Below are 15,135 nucleotides of genomic sequence, written 5' to 3'. Positions count from 1 at the left end.
CTTGTGTTGAAGTTGTTACCATTACAGTGCTGCTTGTCTCTCCAGAAGGACTTGTGGACACGAATGGTGTGGAGGTGGTGGTTTCTTGGCCAGGTCCAGACGTGGTTGCTGCCGCGGTACTGGTTGTTTCAGGTGAACCAGATGTTGTGGATGATGATACTGGCATGGTGGTTGAGGACATCATAGAAGAACTGGTAGATATCGGTTCACCAGAAGTAGTTGTCTGACTGCTTGTTGTCGTTTCGCCACCGGTAACACTGGTTGTGATCATTACAGTGGTCGTGGTTGGTTCCACAAGCTTAGTGGTTGTAATTTCGACTGGAACAGAAGACGTAGTTCCAACAACAGCTCCAGTGGTGGTTGTACTTTCCGTAACTGCAGGGCTTGTGGTTGTTTCGGGAGACTCGCTGCTTGACACTGGTGTCTTCGTCGTCGTAACAACCTCTGTTGAGGTCTCTGTCACGACGGTAGTGGTTTCTTCAGATCGCGTAAAGCAGCCGCGAAGCTCAAATCGAAGAGCTGGTACCATATCGTTCCATTTCATGGGAAGAATGCGCAATGACTTCAGGAGCAAAGGTCGAGACAAGCGGCGCTCCACTTCGCTGCTATCATCTGTGTTGCCGCTAAAGAACGGTCTCATGTCTTCAGAAATAGCAGGAATCCAACTATCGTCGTCAAGCTGATACTGAACACGATAGTCGGTAACAAATTCGTTGCTGCCCAGACCAGCACCTTGCGTTACCATCGAAAGAACGTAAACCGGTGTTGGAAAGTCAACTTGGATCCAAGAGCCGTCAAGATCGTCAATATCTTCCAAAGTAGGAATCCATGACTCTGGACTGTTTAAAGCCGCAGCTCCTTCTTCTGGAGTGTTGCTCGATGCAGTAATTGTTGGCTTGTGAATAACGTTGTTTTCACCCAAGTCAAAAACCATTTCGTCATCGCAAATTTTCTCTGTTGTTTCAGTGGTGGTTTCTGGGCCCTGCGTAGTTGTTCCTTCCGTGCTGGAAGTCAACCCAAGAGTGGTTGTAGTGGTTTCCATTGCTTTGGTTGTAGTTACCACAAGAGTAGTTGTAGCTGGTCCTTCAGTCACCGGCGTGGTTTTCTCTGTCACAACAGTAGTGGTCTCCGTGGTTGATACAACTCCTGATCCGCTGGTAGTTGTAGCAGTTTCGGTGGTCGAAACGATTGGTTTTGTATTTTTCGTTGTAATTTCAACGGTAGTTTCCACAACTACAGGAGTTGTGCTGGTATGCGGTTCCTCGCATCCAATGAACTCAACTTGCAAACTTATTGGTTGCTCTGGACTGGATCTAATCGGGTAAATACGTATTACTGACACATCAATTGGTTCAACAGTATTTTCCTTGACGCTATGGTCATCTCTGTTTGCATTGAAGACCTTTGACACTTCTTCGTATGTTACACCTGTTGGTGTTTCAACAGCTACGACTTCCACAATGTCAGTCAGCTCGTCGTTGTCATTTGGCGAAGACTTAACCTTGTACTTCGGCACAAACTCGCCATTTTCACCACCTGTTGTTCGAATACCAGTGATGCGGACAACGTTGGGGAAGCGGACTTCCAAGTATGGTTTCTGGTCGTCATCGGTGGGCGACCACGAAGCTGGTTGGTCTTCTTCTGTGACAGAACCAGGTCTGGCATTTGATGGTTCGCTACCTGGTTTTGATGAGCTGGCCGTTATTGCGTCGTCGGGAATCTCGCGGCTCTGCATGCCCATTTCCTCGTCGCAAAGACCTTTAACAAAACATTGTAATTAAGTTTTGAACTGGCCGATTCATCTCTAACAAAAGAATATTTAAAAAAAATTCACTGTGAGATTGCATAAATTACATTTTAACATAATGTTCACTATTACATGTGCTTAATTTTAGTTGACAAGGTACTAAATTAATATTGTTTTTTCCTACCTGGTGTAGTCTCTTCCACTGTGACTGTTTTGCTGGTGGTGGTCGTGGCAATAGCTGTGGAGCTGCTAGTTGGCTGGGTTGTAGTTACGGCAGGTTCACTGGCTGTCACAGGAGTTGTTTCAATAATGGTTTTCTGCGTGGTTGTGGATGACCCAGCTTCGGTGGTTGTTGTTTGCCCAGATGGGGAAGTTTCAGTAACTGCTGGTGCGCTGCTGGTAGTTTGTCCCTCTGCTGTGGTTGTGGTCTCGCCAGATGGTGACGTTTCTGTGACCACTGGTTGGCTTGTGGTCGTTTCACTAGTTCCTGTTGTAGTTGGGAATGGTGGTGGTGGTGGCGTCGGTGGGGGTAAAGTGGTACTTCCAGTTTGGGCGGTGGTGGTTGTTTCTATGGGGTTAATTGACGTGGTGGTGACAACAGTCTCGGTACTGGTTGGAATAATTTTTACTGTGGTAGTGGATACGGGCGCTTCGCTCGTTGTGGTCACACCGGATACGAAGGATGTGGTAGTTTCCTGTGCAGAGGTGGAAACACCGAGGCTGGTGGTTTCCGGAGACTCAGTGGTCTCAGAACTAGAACTTGTAGTAATCGGATTAGAGGATGAGGTGCTTGAAACACCAGAGAGGGTAGTTGTTTCCGGCGATTGTTGCAAAGTTGTCGATTCAGCTGATGAGACAGTAGATTGCATAAAAGTAGTGGTTACCACCTCTGAGCTGGTGGATATGGTTGTTGTGGTGGTTACGACCTTGTAGCATCCTCGTATTTCTATTCTCATAGCGGGGGCGTTGTTCCATGATCTTGGAATGAGTCGAAGAGATGTGACATGTTCAATTGGTTCTGGAAGGTCAATTTCACTAATGGATTGCGCGTCGTTGTTTCCCTCAAAAACAACAGGGGTGTCACTGGAATCAGTTAAACGGTTCCAAGTAGCTCCGCCATTCGTCGAATATTCAACTGCCAATTCTGTAACGTAATTATCAGTGGATCCCGCACCTTGAACCAAAACAGAAGTAACAACAACTGGATGGTCGAAAGTGACGACTACCCACGGATTGGTGTCTTCAGAATCTGGTTTCCAGGCATCTGGGTTGCCATTTTCATCCACGAAATTCAATCGAGCAAGATCGGTATTATCAGTATTGCTTGACGTGTAAATGGTCGGGTTCAAAACCGGGTTTTCAGCACCATATTCCAAACCCATTGCGTCATCACAAAACTTAAGTGGTGCCGACGATGTAGTTGTGGTCTCGGGTGGAATGGTCTCAACCACGATCGTTGATCCTGGTACCGTGGTGGTAGTGACAGCTTCTGAACTTGACACAACAACTGGAGTACTGGTCTCTGTCTCCGTGGTTGTTGTGGTGGTCACCATCTTTTTAGGGGTGGTAGTGTCAATTCCAGAGGTGGTCGTTGACTCGATTGGAGTCACCACTTCAGTAACAGTTGTTGTAACTTCCTTGGTGGTTGACATTGGTTCGGAAACTGTAGTGGTAGCGACACCTTCCGTGGAAGTTGTTGATACCGACTCAGTAACAGTGGTGACTTTTTCTGTGGTTGTTTCGATCACAACTGGAACAGTAGTAGTAACTTCTTTCAAGCATCCGCGGATTTCGACTTGAAGGCTTATTGGTGCTTCTGGTTCAGCCCTCTTAGGATAGATGCGCACAATTCGAGCAACAACAGGTTCGTCAAGTGGATGTCTAACAACGGTGCTGTCATCGTCGTTACCACTAAACACCCTCGGAAGTTCTATCACACCATCGCGGGTGCTCTCTGTAACCGAGATGTCCTGTAACTCCGAGTCGTCAGTAGTCGAGGTCTGCACTGTAAATTCGGGAACAAATTCGCCGTTCTCTCCACCCTTGGTAACAATTGAGGTAATTTTGACAAGGTTTGGGAAACGCAGCTCGACATATGGCTCTTCGTCGTCATTACGCGGCGACCAAGATTTCGGGACTTCGCTGTCGGGAGTCTCGCTCAAAATCACGTCACTCGGTTGGCTGTTTTCCTTTGTAGAGGAAGCTACGATTGAATCTGTGCCGGATGTACTTTCGACTGGCATTGGCTCGTCGCAGATTTCTACAAATAATATTTGAAAATAATAATTGCTTGGTGCTAATGAGTATCTTTGTACCCAAATGATGAACCATACTAGTCAGGTTACTTACCTATAGTGGTTGATTCTGTTGTTTTTTCAACCGTTACTGTGGTGGTGACTTGGGCCTGAGAAGTAGACGACGTTTGTCCAACCGTTGTTGTCACCAGATTGCCTGCAAAAACGATAATTGCTTACTGATGGTACTGTTATTTTTTAAATGTTGTTTGCACAACTCACCCGAAGTTGTGGAGCTTTCCGTGGCAATGGGAGTTGTTTCTGCTGGTGCGCCAGTAGTAGTTTCAGGTGGAATCACAATGGTAGTTGTTGTCACCGCTGGAGAGCTCGAAGTCTGGGAAAATTTGGTCGTTGTTACTACAGATCCCTGGGTTGTTGTGGTCTCCTCGGTTGGTATACTGGTCGTCATGGTACCCTTGGTTGTGGTGGTCACCCCAATTGGTTCACTGGTTGTCATGGTTCCCTTGATTGTGGTAGTCTCCTCAGTTGGTCCACTGGTTGTCATGGTTCCCTTGGTTGTGGTAGTCTCCTCAGTTGGTCCACTGGTTGTCATGACTCCTTTAGTTGTGGTGGTAACTCCAATTGGTTCACTGGTCGTCATGGTTCCCTTGGTTGTGGTACTTTCCTCGGTTGGTCCACTGGTTGTCATGACTCCTTTAGTTGTGGTGGTAACTCCAATTGGTTCACTGGTCGTCATGGTTCCCTTGGTTGTGGTAGTCTCCTCGGTTGGTCCACTGGTTGTCATGACTCCTTTAGTTGTGGTGGTAACTCCAATTGGTTCACTGGTTGTCATGGAGCCCTTGGTTGTGGTGGTGACCCCGATTGGTCCGCTGGTTGTAGTTAATAATGTGGTGGTCGGCAGAGCTTCTTTCGTCGTTGTCACTTCAACGGAAGAAGTCGTTCCAGGGGTAGAAGAAGTAAACTAAAAATATGAACAGCTATTGTCAAAAAAAGTTTCAGCTATTACAGCCAACAAGCAGCCAATTTAACATAAGATTAGTTAAAAACAATTTATGTCTTTGGGATTTATCATGCTTTTATATTGTGCCCAAACAATAGTTTTACATAAGTTTTATTTCTTACCACTGGTTTTTCTGTTGTAGTGACAATCTCGGTTGTGGTGACAACTTCCACTGTGGTTGTTTCGACTTCTTTGTAACATCCCATCAAGTCGACACGCATCAGAATATTTTTGTGCCAAGCCATGGGAACGATGCGAATTGCGAGAGCTTCCAATGGGAATGGCAACACAACCTATTATGGCAACAAATAAAATAAACATATGAAAAAAGTATGACATTCCTGAAAAAAAAAATGCAACGTCTTGTTGTTAAGACATGTAAACGATATATTGCATAACAGCAAAGTATTGCCCAAACGTTACATAAAAAAATTCCCTAGCATTTAAACCTTTTCAGTCGATGTTCCGTCTACATTTCCGCCAAAGATTAGCGCGTTCTCATTGTTCGTCAGTGAATCCTCGTCAACACTTCTCCATTCAATTCCATCTTTGCTGCTTTGTACACTAAACTTGGTCACCCATCCTTCCTCGCCCCCACCTTGTATAAGCAGCTCTGTGATCACCACCTTACTGTCAAAAGTCACCTAAAGAAGAGAAGACAGAATCAGGTGACGGACCGCAACAAGACTAGTAAGTGAGAGAAATGGCGTACTATGTTAATCACGGTACTGCGTCCAACCGCCATGACAATGGTAGCTAACCACACACAAAATTTAACTATTTGTTATTTTGGTTAAAACATCGCCCTTTCCATCGTTTTGTCGTGTCGTTTTGCTGTATCTGTTTTTTAATGTTTGATGTAGTTGTCGAGGAATGTATTGTCGTTGTGTTGGTCTTTTATTATTATTTTACATCTTTTATCGCCTAAATAACTTAATTTTATTTTTGATGTCATGCTTAGAACTGAGGATGCCATTAAATCGACGAAATCGATATTATTTACAATAGCCTACATTGCAAAACGAAAAACACACATTGATTTAGGTGTACTGAAAGCTTACTATTAAAAGTAATTGGTTAGAACACCATAAAAATAGCACTAACACCAAAATCAAAAATGTTTTCATGCCTTTCTGAAGAGAATAAATTGCTTGTTGCTTGAGTCGAACAACATCCTAACAACTTACAGAAAATATCTTTACCTGCAAAAACTGGGATGGCATATTAACTGACGGTGCCCAGGCCCGGGGAGAACCATCTTCTGTCCTGCTGTTTAGACGGCCGTACTCTGGAGAACTGCCCTGTTTGGTCGATGAAGCAGAAAGCTCTGCAGCGCCGACAGTGTTTGATGCGTCGACTTCGACTCCCATCTCCAAGCGGCAAATCTCAGGACTCGTTTCGACAACATTCGTCGACGTGGTTTCCATAACTTAGCCAACAAAATAATTTTAATTTTAAATGTTTTGCCGCAGCAATATGCTTCCGACACAAATTATGCTTTTTACCTACTAATAAACCTAAACCGATCTAAATTTGTGGAACCAAGATATACCTGTAGTTGTAGTTTCGACTGTTGTTACTGGTTTTGTTGAAGTGGTTTGCACCATCTCAGTTGTGGTCGAAACCACCCCACCTGTGCTGGTACTTGAAAGTGGTGTAGACTTGACCACTTCGGTTGTGGTTGTTTCTACCGCTTTTGTCGTAGTAGTTCCTACAAAAGTTTAATTAAACACCAGTTTTATTTAAGGTTCCAGCATATGAATCAAGTTTAAAGTTTTCTAAAATAACCAATAAGTGGCTTTATGCTTCTCTTTATTAATACGATTTTCATGATTGATCACGTATACTAATGATGCTGTTAAGGCGCAATAAATTTCTTTTTTCTTTTTCGTAAACTTGAATCTATCGTTCAACAGAACTATTTTTTACATAATGTCATGAAACGTTGATACAAAAGCTATTTACCAGCAGTCGGTGATGTGGTGACAACTGGTTCGGTGGTCTTTGTCACAGTTTCAGTGGTTGTTTCAACCAAGAATGGTGTGGTAGTGGTACCAGCTGCTTCACTTGTGGTTTGTGGTTGTTCTGTGGTAGTTGTAACTTCGCCTTCTCCACATCCGTGTATTTCGACACGAAGGCTGATCTTTGGTGATGAGGAGATCACAGGAAGGATGCGGATCAATTTAACGATGATCGGTTCAGGAAGTTGGTTCTTCACCACAGAGTAATCATCGCTGTTTGCTGAACGAAAGACAATATTGCAATGAGCGTTCAATCAATACATTGAAAATGTTTTTAAACATGTTGGTCTTTACCTATAGCAACACAAATGTGAAAATTACCGGCTGATCTTATTGTATAAATTACTCCGGCAAACAGTGGCATGGTTAATACATTCTGGTCCATTTACCGAAAAGGGTATCAAGTTAGGCCGATTACCTTCAAAAACAACAGGTTGTCGAGCAACCTGTCCATTTTCATCCACGACTGTCTCCGCAACCATCTTAACACCTTCTTTGTCTGCATACTCGATGGTGAACTGACCAACAAATCCACCATCTTCACCACCCTGTGTAGAAACACCAGTCACCTCAGTCAGCTCCAAGAAGGAAACTTCCAAATATGGTGCGGCGTCGTTCTCTTTCGGAGACCAGGAAAGCGATTTGGCATCTTTTGACGAACGAATTCGGGCAAATTCTGGGTTTCTGTCGGGAAGATATGACGAAGCCCAAACTTGTTCGTCTTCGATGAGACCAGAGTCCATTCCGAGTGCATCGTCACAATATTCTATCAAAATAGGTGAATTTCTTAAAATAAGGACAATTTTTTATCAGCTATTGGTTGGCAACGCGAACTAAAACTACGTGTTTCTAACTTTTCATGCAACACCAGAATAAAAATATTTAACACCACTTCTTACTAGATGTGGAGGTTGTGGAAACTCCTGCCGAAGTTGTGGTAAAAGATACTCCGCTAGTTGTAGTTTCCGGCAGTTCCGTGGTGGTTTGTGGTTGTTCTGTGGTAGTTTGTGGTTGTTCTGTCGTAGTTGTAACTTCTCCTTCCCCGCATCCGTGTATTTCAACTCGTAAGCTGATCTTTGGTGATGAGGAGATTACAGGAAGGATGCGGATCAATTTGACGATGATCGGTTGTGGAAGACGATTCTTCACTACTGTGTGATCATCACTGTTTCCTGAAATATTAAAAAAGTTTGAGTTAAAGTAAAAACAGACATTTTAGTATTTACTGTCTATGTCTTGCATTATTTGTATTGTAGTCCTTTGCGCTAATGGTAAAACAGTTTGAGGTTACAAATATTTTTTTTTCATTTTTAAAGCTATGTTTTCTTATAAACAAGATAATAAAAGGGCTATTTGACGAAAACCACACCGAGAAGGTAGGGCAGCAAAACCTTTTACCTTAAATCGCTGATACATTTTTTTGTTGGAGCAAGGATTATTGACAAGTTACACACAATTCTTCTGTGAAATGTTCCTCAATACCAGAACAATGCTAGCTTTACTACACTTGATAACTTGGTTCCCTAAAAGAAACCAAAACAAGTGTGCTACAACTTAAATATATACCTTCAAAAACGACAGGTCGTCGAACAGTCAGTCCATCTTCGTCCACGACTGTCTCCTCAACCATCTTAACACCTTCTTTGTCAGCATACTCGATGGTGAACTGACCAACAAATCCACCATCTTCACCACCCTGTGTAGAAACACCAGTCACCTCAGTCAGCTCCAAGAACGAGACTTCCAAATATGGTGCGGCGTCGTTCTCTTTCGGAGACCAGGACAAAGATTTAGCATCAGCCGATGTTCCCTGGGACCTGAGCCGGGCCAATTCCGGGTTTCTGTCGGGAAGATATGATGAAGCCCAAATCAGTTGATCATCGATGTCACCTGACTCCATTCCGAGGGCATTGAGACATGGTCCTGTATAAATTAAACAACAAACTTTAAATAATGGCAACACTAAATATGGACTTTAAAAGCAAACAACCAGAAAACTTGCATGACGTAATAAAGCCTTATTTCAGCTAACGATCATAACAGCCTTTGCTAAACTGTTAGCAATATATTTTATTCACTATATACAAATTCTCATGTACGTATGTTCTCATGTATTCTCATTTGTGCTATGAAACGTTGGAGTGTTTGGGGTCAGAATACTCTTTTACTTTTATCGGCAATTTTATTAAACAGTTGTTTCAAGCGACTATAAAAACAATTTTATACAGGAGATTTTTATTACAACAGACAATCAACAACAATCTGTTAAGTCGCCATCATAAAGTTTAAAACGGTCAAATTGATGAAGTACCAAACAAAGAAAACACTAGTACAAACAGAGTACATTACCTTTGGTGGTTATTTCAGTAGATGACGAGATGGTGGTAGTTACAACTGCAACTTTGGTTGTGGTTGTTACCGATTGCGAACCAGTCGTGGTCGCTGGTTCCGTTGCACTGGTTGTTTCTTCAACTGGTGCGGTTGTGGTTGCCGCCAATTCGCACGAACAGCATCTAAATTGTAAAAAATATAAATTAATTCATTCAAAGCATGAAAGAATTAAATGGTTGCAAACTACCAACCTGTCATCTTCGTATGTCTGCAGGTAATATCCTTCTTTGCACAACAGACTACATGTTTTGACACATTCTGTACGTCCGTTCTCGCAAGTACATGTTTGACATTCGCTTACAACCAAGCTGTCTTCATTCTGTAGACAACATATAATGTAAAAAAAACTTAAAGTTGTCCTCAAATTAGACTTTATTTTGTTCAGGCTGACAAATACCTTTAATGTTGTGTATTACCACCTGCTGCCTTTCCAGCAAATTTTTATTGAAAAAAAAATGACGTTTCGACTTCCCATACAGGATATTGACACATTGTAAAACACAAAGTATTAAATTTTGCAAATTTATATAAACGAAATGAATATGCTATCTATGTCTGATCTGTGGTATTTTTAGTCTGTAAGCATTTACTACGTATCAACCTTACTTAGTGTGGCAAACCTACCGGAATTACAACACCATTGTATATACAAGGACAGTTCATCTCGTCGCTTCCATCCGCACACTGTCTCACTCCATCACATTTGCTCTCGTTTCTAACGCACTTATCGCATTGGTCGCATTCGAAGTATCCAGCTTTGCATGCACAAGATATGCCTGGAGTGGTTGTGGTAACCGGCTCGGTTTCCTGAGAATAGAGAATATTGTTAATTGTTTTTGTTGGATTTTGGCTTTCAGATTTTCAAGATTTTGAACTTTATACAAAATACAGTTTCGTTGCCATAGCGAAGATGCTGGAATTGCCTTGCTTTAATCCTCACAAATTGTTTTGCGAATTTTGAAGTTACTGTTCTCAAATTGCCGATATGACTTTTCAATCGATCTTAACAATCAACAAATTACGTCCAGGATCTTTACGGATAATTTTGACTTTTTTGTGCAATTACATGGTACAGTTTTTGTTTGTTTGTTTTAAAAACATGACCCAAGCAAAAGCAAGATAACGCATAAAAATTCGATATCTATGATAAAAAATACATGATTTGGTGCACTTACGGTGGTGGTTGATTCTGTGGAAAGCAGGGTTGTGGTGAATTGGGACGATTCAGTGGTTGTCACAGCTTCAGAAGTTGTTGTCGGTTCTACTGTGGTTGTCAATGGTTCTGAAATAGAAATGATGTTAAAAATAATTCAAATCTCTCTTAAACATCAAGTCTTACCTTTTACGCACATACAACAGCCGCTTTCATCTGTTTCCATTTTCATTCCCTTCGCGCAGCCACTGATGGTGCAGTAGTTGGCGCATCGCAGTTTAGCGTTGATACACTCACACCTGGAACAAGTTCCAACGTCGATCATCTCGCCCGCTGGGACTGTGTTTCCTGCAGAAAAAACAGAAGGATTTGAAGGACTTTTGTAGCTTTGTGTCCTAATGCTTAAAACTGTTAGAGAAAAACGTTTAAAGTTGTAGTTTTGTTTTCCTATGTGGAGTCGCAGAGTAAATCTTTTTTTACGTCGTTCTTACCATCTTGGTCGACGCATGGACACGACTCGACAGGAATGCATTGCCCAGTGACGTCATCACGGGCCATCCCCTCTTTGCACGAGCAACATTTTCCGTTGCTGTCCTGTGCAAGTGACATCTGACATGTGAGGTTGGAGCGAATGTCGGAACAGGATGGAGTGCAAGTACAGATGCCGTACTCTTCGCCTATATACGTTTAAAATAAAGCATTTGATTAAAAGGCATTAAAATAATGATTTTTTTAAATTAGTGAAAAAACAGTGTTCGTTTTTGTGGAAGCGCCTTTTTGTTTCAAATTTTTTGTTGGGGTGCCGGCTTGCTTTTTTCGATGCTAAACATTAAACGACAAAAATGCCGTCATACAAAGATAGGTTTTGTCCAAATTTCATTAATCGTAAACAAAAATTGAACTGAAAAAAATAATGTGCTTAATAACTTGAAATATTGGAACGTATTTCATTCCAGTGTCATATAACTTACAAAAAAACACACGCACTTACTTTCATCGCAAACTATTGGCGTAGTCGTGGTAACAGCAGCTGTGGACGTGGACTCAGTGACGGGGAAGGTGGTTGTGGGAATGCACACTGGACAGCAAAAGCCTGCCACGTTAACAAGTGACATTCCAGCCTCCTCGTCACAAGCAATTTCCCCACACTGAACCGGTTCGCATTCGACGGCATTGTTGAAACATGTACAACGCTCACATGTACCCTTGTTCCAACTTTCACCGGGCTGTAAAGTATTGAAATAAATGTAAGAAAAACAAAAAATATGTTGCTCTCTGCTTGCTATAAGGCAGTTGCTTAAAGGCTTTTGATTAGAAGTCAATGCGTTTCTTATCTTTGCGTTTATCGTGTCGTTGTTTTCGTTTTTCGCCCCTTGCTATAAAGGCGACCTAATTAGGACAGTGAAACGTCAGTAAAAAACAACACTTTGTCAGAGGAGCAGTACTTGGTTCATACAAATTTAAGTTTTGCAGTGTTATGAAATTGTTGAACCTCAAGGTGGTTAGACGCGTATGAAAAAAAGATAAAACAACAACAAACGATAGACGATTGTGTAATCTTTTTGATTCAACAAACAATAAATAAAAAGCAACACTGGCAAAGTGAGAGAGTAATACAAATTTCAATAGGCAAAAACGTTTGTAGCGTATATTTTAAGCTCGTGGCATACTTCATTTTTTTGCGACACCCTTTCTGCTAATCCCAAAACTATTTCACAGAAATTGATTTGCAACTTCAAACTAATTCGTAAGACTTCTCTTGGTAATAAGATAAAAGTGTGCACAAACCTCTTTAGTTGTTAAACCCAACAAACAATTCACAGCACACTTAGACACCTTAAGAACCACTAAATTATGACAACACGACAATATTTTTTCTATTTATTATCAAACATAAAAACTCTGTCTCACGTAATAAAAAATCAAAAATAAGTTACAAGTATTTTACCACCAACAGTTTTAAAAGGAACTTTACTAACCTGGTGAACAGTGCCATTTTCGTCTTTACAGGCACAGTCCATCGGTTCAACACACATTCCGTTCGCTCCAACAACCTTGTCACCAGGGCAACCACATCCGGGAATGCAGATCCTAGCTCCAACGCAAGGTTGGCTGGTTTCCAAGTACTGACACTTTTGAGGGCATGGGTTCACGCATTGTACGGTTTCTTGGCCATCTGGACAGGCTGAACAAATACACGTTTAAATAGTAACCACGTTTTGGATTTCAGTTACAAAATCAACACAAACCAAAAAGTGGTCGTTAATACAACTCAACAAAAGCCATTTTCAGAAATTATAAAAATGTAGCAATGTAGGCGTCGCAATCTACAACATGGTTCTCCAAAAACATGACATCAAAACCTACAGTACTTTACAACCAAACTATTTTCTTTTGATACAAAGACATTTTAATGTTAATGATGCCATTAGCATTTACCGAAACGTATAAATAAAGCATGCCGCTTTTTAAGTCTATTAGGGCCGTTATATTCCTAAATCTCGTATTAGGGCCGTTATATTCCTAAGCTATCTCGTGTTGCCAACTCAACATAAAAATGGAAATAAAATGAATTAAAAAAATTGAAAAAGGTGACTAAAGCCTGCCTCTGTAAAGGAGCAGACTTACTCATGGTGGTTGTGGCTTGTGTGGTTGTTTTAGGAGCTGGAGAAGTGGTAAAGACTGGTGAACTTGAACTTGTTGTTTGGCCCATAGTGGTTGTTGTCATTTCCTGCATAACAACAAGGAAATGACAAAACAAATCCGAATTTTAAGTGATATTTTAGATTTAGATTGTAGAAAATACTTACAACTGTTGTAGTGCTCTCTCCAATAGCAGGAGTGGTTGTCTCCGGGCCTTCACATGGGGTACCAGTACACTTCAATGTGCTGTCCACGCATTGACTAAAGGAAGCAATGTATTAAAAAGTTTTATCATTTTACACTTTAGGTTTTAGTAAAACCACCTTATCTGAAAAGTTTTGTTTTGACAACATGAATTACATTATAGCCTACACTGTTGTTTCGACCACACGAGTTTGATTTTTATAATTCGTCTCTGTATTTTATTTGTTTGAATATGACAACTTATTTTTTCATGGGCCCTAAACATAGTTTTTTCACCATAGGTACGTAGCAAAAAGACGAAACAAACGGTTGGTGTAATTGGCATTTAAATCCGGAACGTTAAACAACAGGGATTTGATAAACACGAACGCGTTCAATAATGCTAATTATGTACTTTTTGACTTAGCTACAATAACAAATGTTGTCGTAGAATCTTTCGAACATAAAATACAAACTTCCACATACCATTCCATACAGTTGTATGGGATAATAGTTCCTACAGGCAAGACAATGCTTCCCACTTTACACGGACATTGCTGTCTCTCAATGCATCTTCCCTCATGTTGCACAGTTCCATTGGGACAGTGACATCCCTCCACACATGTGCTCGTACAGCCCTCATCTTCTGCAGCGGTCCAACAGTCTGCTGAACAAGTGCTACCGCATGGTTGGTACACCTTGCCGCTCTCGCACTGCAAACCTAAAAAATGGAAAAATCGATCGAAATTATGTTATATTTGGACTTTTTGTCTGGAAAACCGACAAGTGGTAAAAATCAAAATCGGCGGGCTAAATTTTTATGCGAAAATGAGGTTTCTTTCGTAAAACAATATAGTGTATGAAAATATCCCATACTCTCAAGTATGTTTACATGTTCTTTACAAACAGGTAAACCAGCCTTTGTGGTTTTGAAACATAAAAAAGAGAAAAATGCCTTGGACAATAATATTTGGGTGTTTATTTTAGTAAATAACGTTGAAAGTGTTCAAAAGAAATATAGACAAGATAAAAAGTGCATTTAAATTTTAAAAAATTTTGTACTTAAAAAAAAAAACTACCCCAAAAAATAAAAAATAAAAACGATTTTTTAGACCAACTAACCACAGCTTAATAACAATTGAACTTACCACAGCTTCCAGTCGATCTCCACGGGATATGGACTCCAACCTCGTTGCATTCTCGCACATAGGCAGCCACGGCAGTACACAAGCACTCACAGTCACCACCCCTATCACAGCCACACGAATCCCACAGACACGACTGATAGTAAGGCTCTGGGTCTACGAACTGATGGCAGTCGGAGAAAGGACTTTCCTGCAGATGACGGCAGGCGTATCTCGCCCAGTCTGCTCTCTGTGGGCTGACAATACAAGGATGAACGGGATCCTCTTCCGAACGCGGACAGGAACTGAAAACTTTCCAACTGTCGCCGAACATTCGAGTGTTGGACTCAAGCTCACCTGAATTAAAATGATTGGTTGAGCATTAGTGCAGCATTGGAAAGTTTCCTAGTGTAGTTTGAGGCCGGGTTAACATGAGTTAAAGTGATATTTTGCAAGATATTTGAAATCAAAGATGATGAGAAAAAGTTTGTTCAAATATCAAATGCATGAACCTAGTTTCAATATTAGGAATAATATCATCAAACAACACCCCAATCAAATGACAGCAGAATCCACAAGATAGCAGTGGTCCAAGATACATATTTATCATAGCGAGTA

General features: G+C 41.3%; 1 protein-coding gene across 1 annotated transcript in view; it reads right to left on the bottom strand.

Annotated features, from left to right (window-relative positions):
• LOC145213019 (uncharacterized) overlaps positions 1-15,135 on the bottom strand; it is a 55,907-nt gene that overhangs the window by 27,470 nt on the left and 13,302 nt on the right. The window contains exons 26-49 of the mRNA XM_080081263.1: positions 14,542-14,874; positions 13,880-14,114; positions 13,378-13,471; positions 13,196-13,298; positions 12,547-12,752; positions 11,559-11,793; positions 11,059-11,244; positions 10,754-10,915; positions 10,590-10,696; positions 10,039-10,221; positions 9,606-9,733; positions 9,373-9,536; positions 8,590-8,946; positions 7,923-8,195; positions 7,442-7,789; positions 6,968-7,243; positions 6,555-6,713; positions 6,205-6,431; positions 5,452-5,646; positions 5,125-5,295; positions 4,264-4,963; positions 4,097-4,198; positions 1,932-4,007; positions 26-1,758 (exon numbers count right to left, since the gene is read on the bottom strand). Coding sequence (XP_079937389.1) covers positions 26-1,758; positions 1,932-4,007; positions 4,097-4,198; positions 4,264-4,963; positions 5,125-5,295; positions 5,452-5,646; positions 6,205-6,431; positions 6,555-6,713; positions 6,968-7,243; positions 7,442-7,789; positions 7,923-8,195; positions 8,590-8,946; positions 9,373-9,536; positions 9,606-9,733; positions 10,039-10,221; positions 10,590-10,696; positions 10,754-10,915; positions 11,059-11,244; positions 11,559-11,793; positions 12,547-12,752; positions 13,196-13,298; positions 13,378-13,471; positions 13,880-14,114; positions 14,542-14,874 — 8,753 coding nt within the window. The remainder of the gene's footprint in view (positions 1-25; positions 1,759-1,931; positions 4,008-4,096; positions 4,199-4,263; positions 4,964-5,124; positions 5,296-5,451; positions 5,647-6,204; positions 6,432-6,554; positions 6,714-6,967; positions 7,244-7,441; positions 7,790-7,922; positions 8,196-8,589; positions 8,947-9,372; positions 9,537-9,605; positions 9,734-10,038; positions 10,222-10,589; positions 10,697-10,753; positions 10,916-11,058; positions 11,245-11,558; positions 11,794-12,546; positions 12,753-13,195; positions 13,299-13,377; positions 13,472-13,879; positions 14,115-14,541; positions 14,875-15,135) is intronic.

Source organism: Phallusia mammillata, chromosome 2, assembly GCF_965637545.1.
Source record: "Phallusia mammillata chromosome 2, kaPhaMamm4.hap1.1, whole genome shotgun sequence".
In the NCBI taxonomy this organism is placed as follows: domain Eukaryota; kingdom Metazoa; phylum Chordata; class Ascidiacea; order Phlebobranchia; family Ascidiidae; genus Phallusia; species Phallusia mammillata.
The sequence above is the reverse complement of the archived record's forward strand: the minus strand, read 5'-3'. Positions and strand labels throughout refer to the sequence as shown.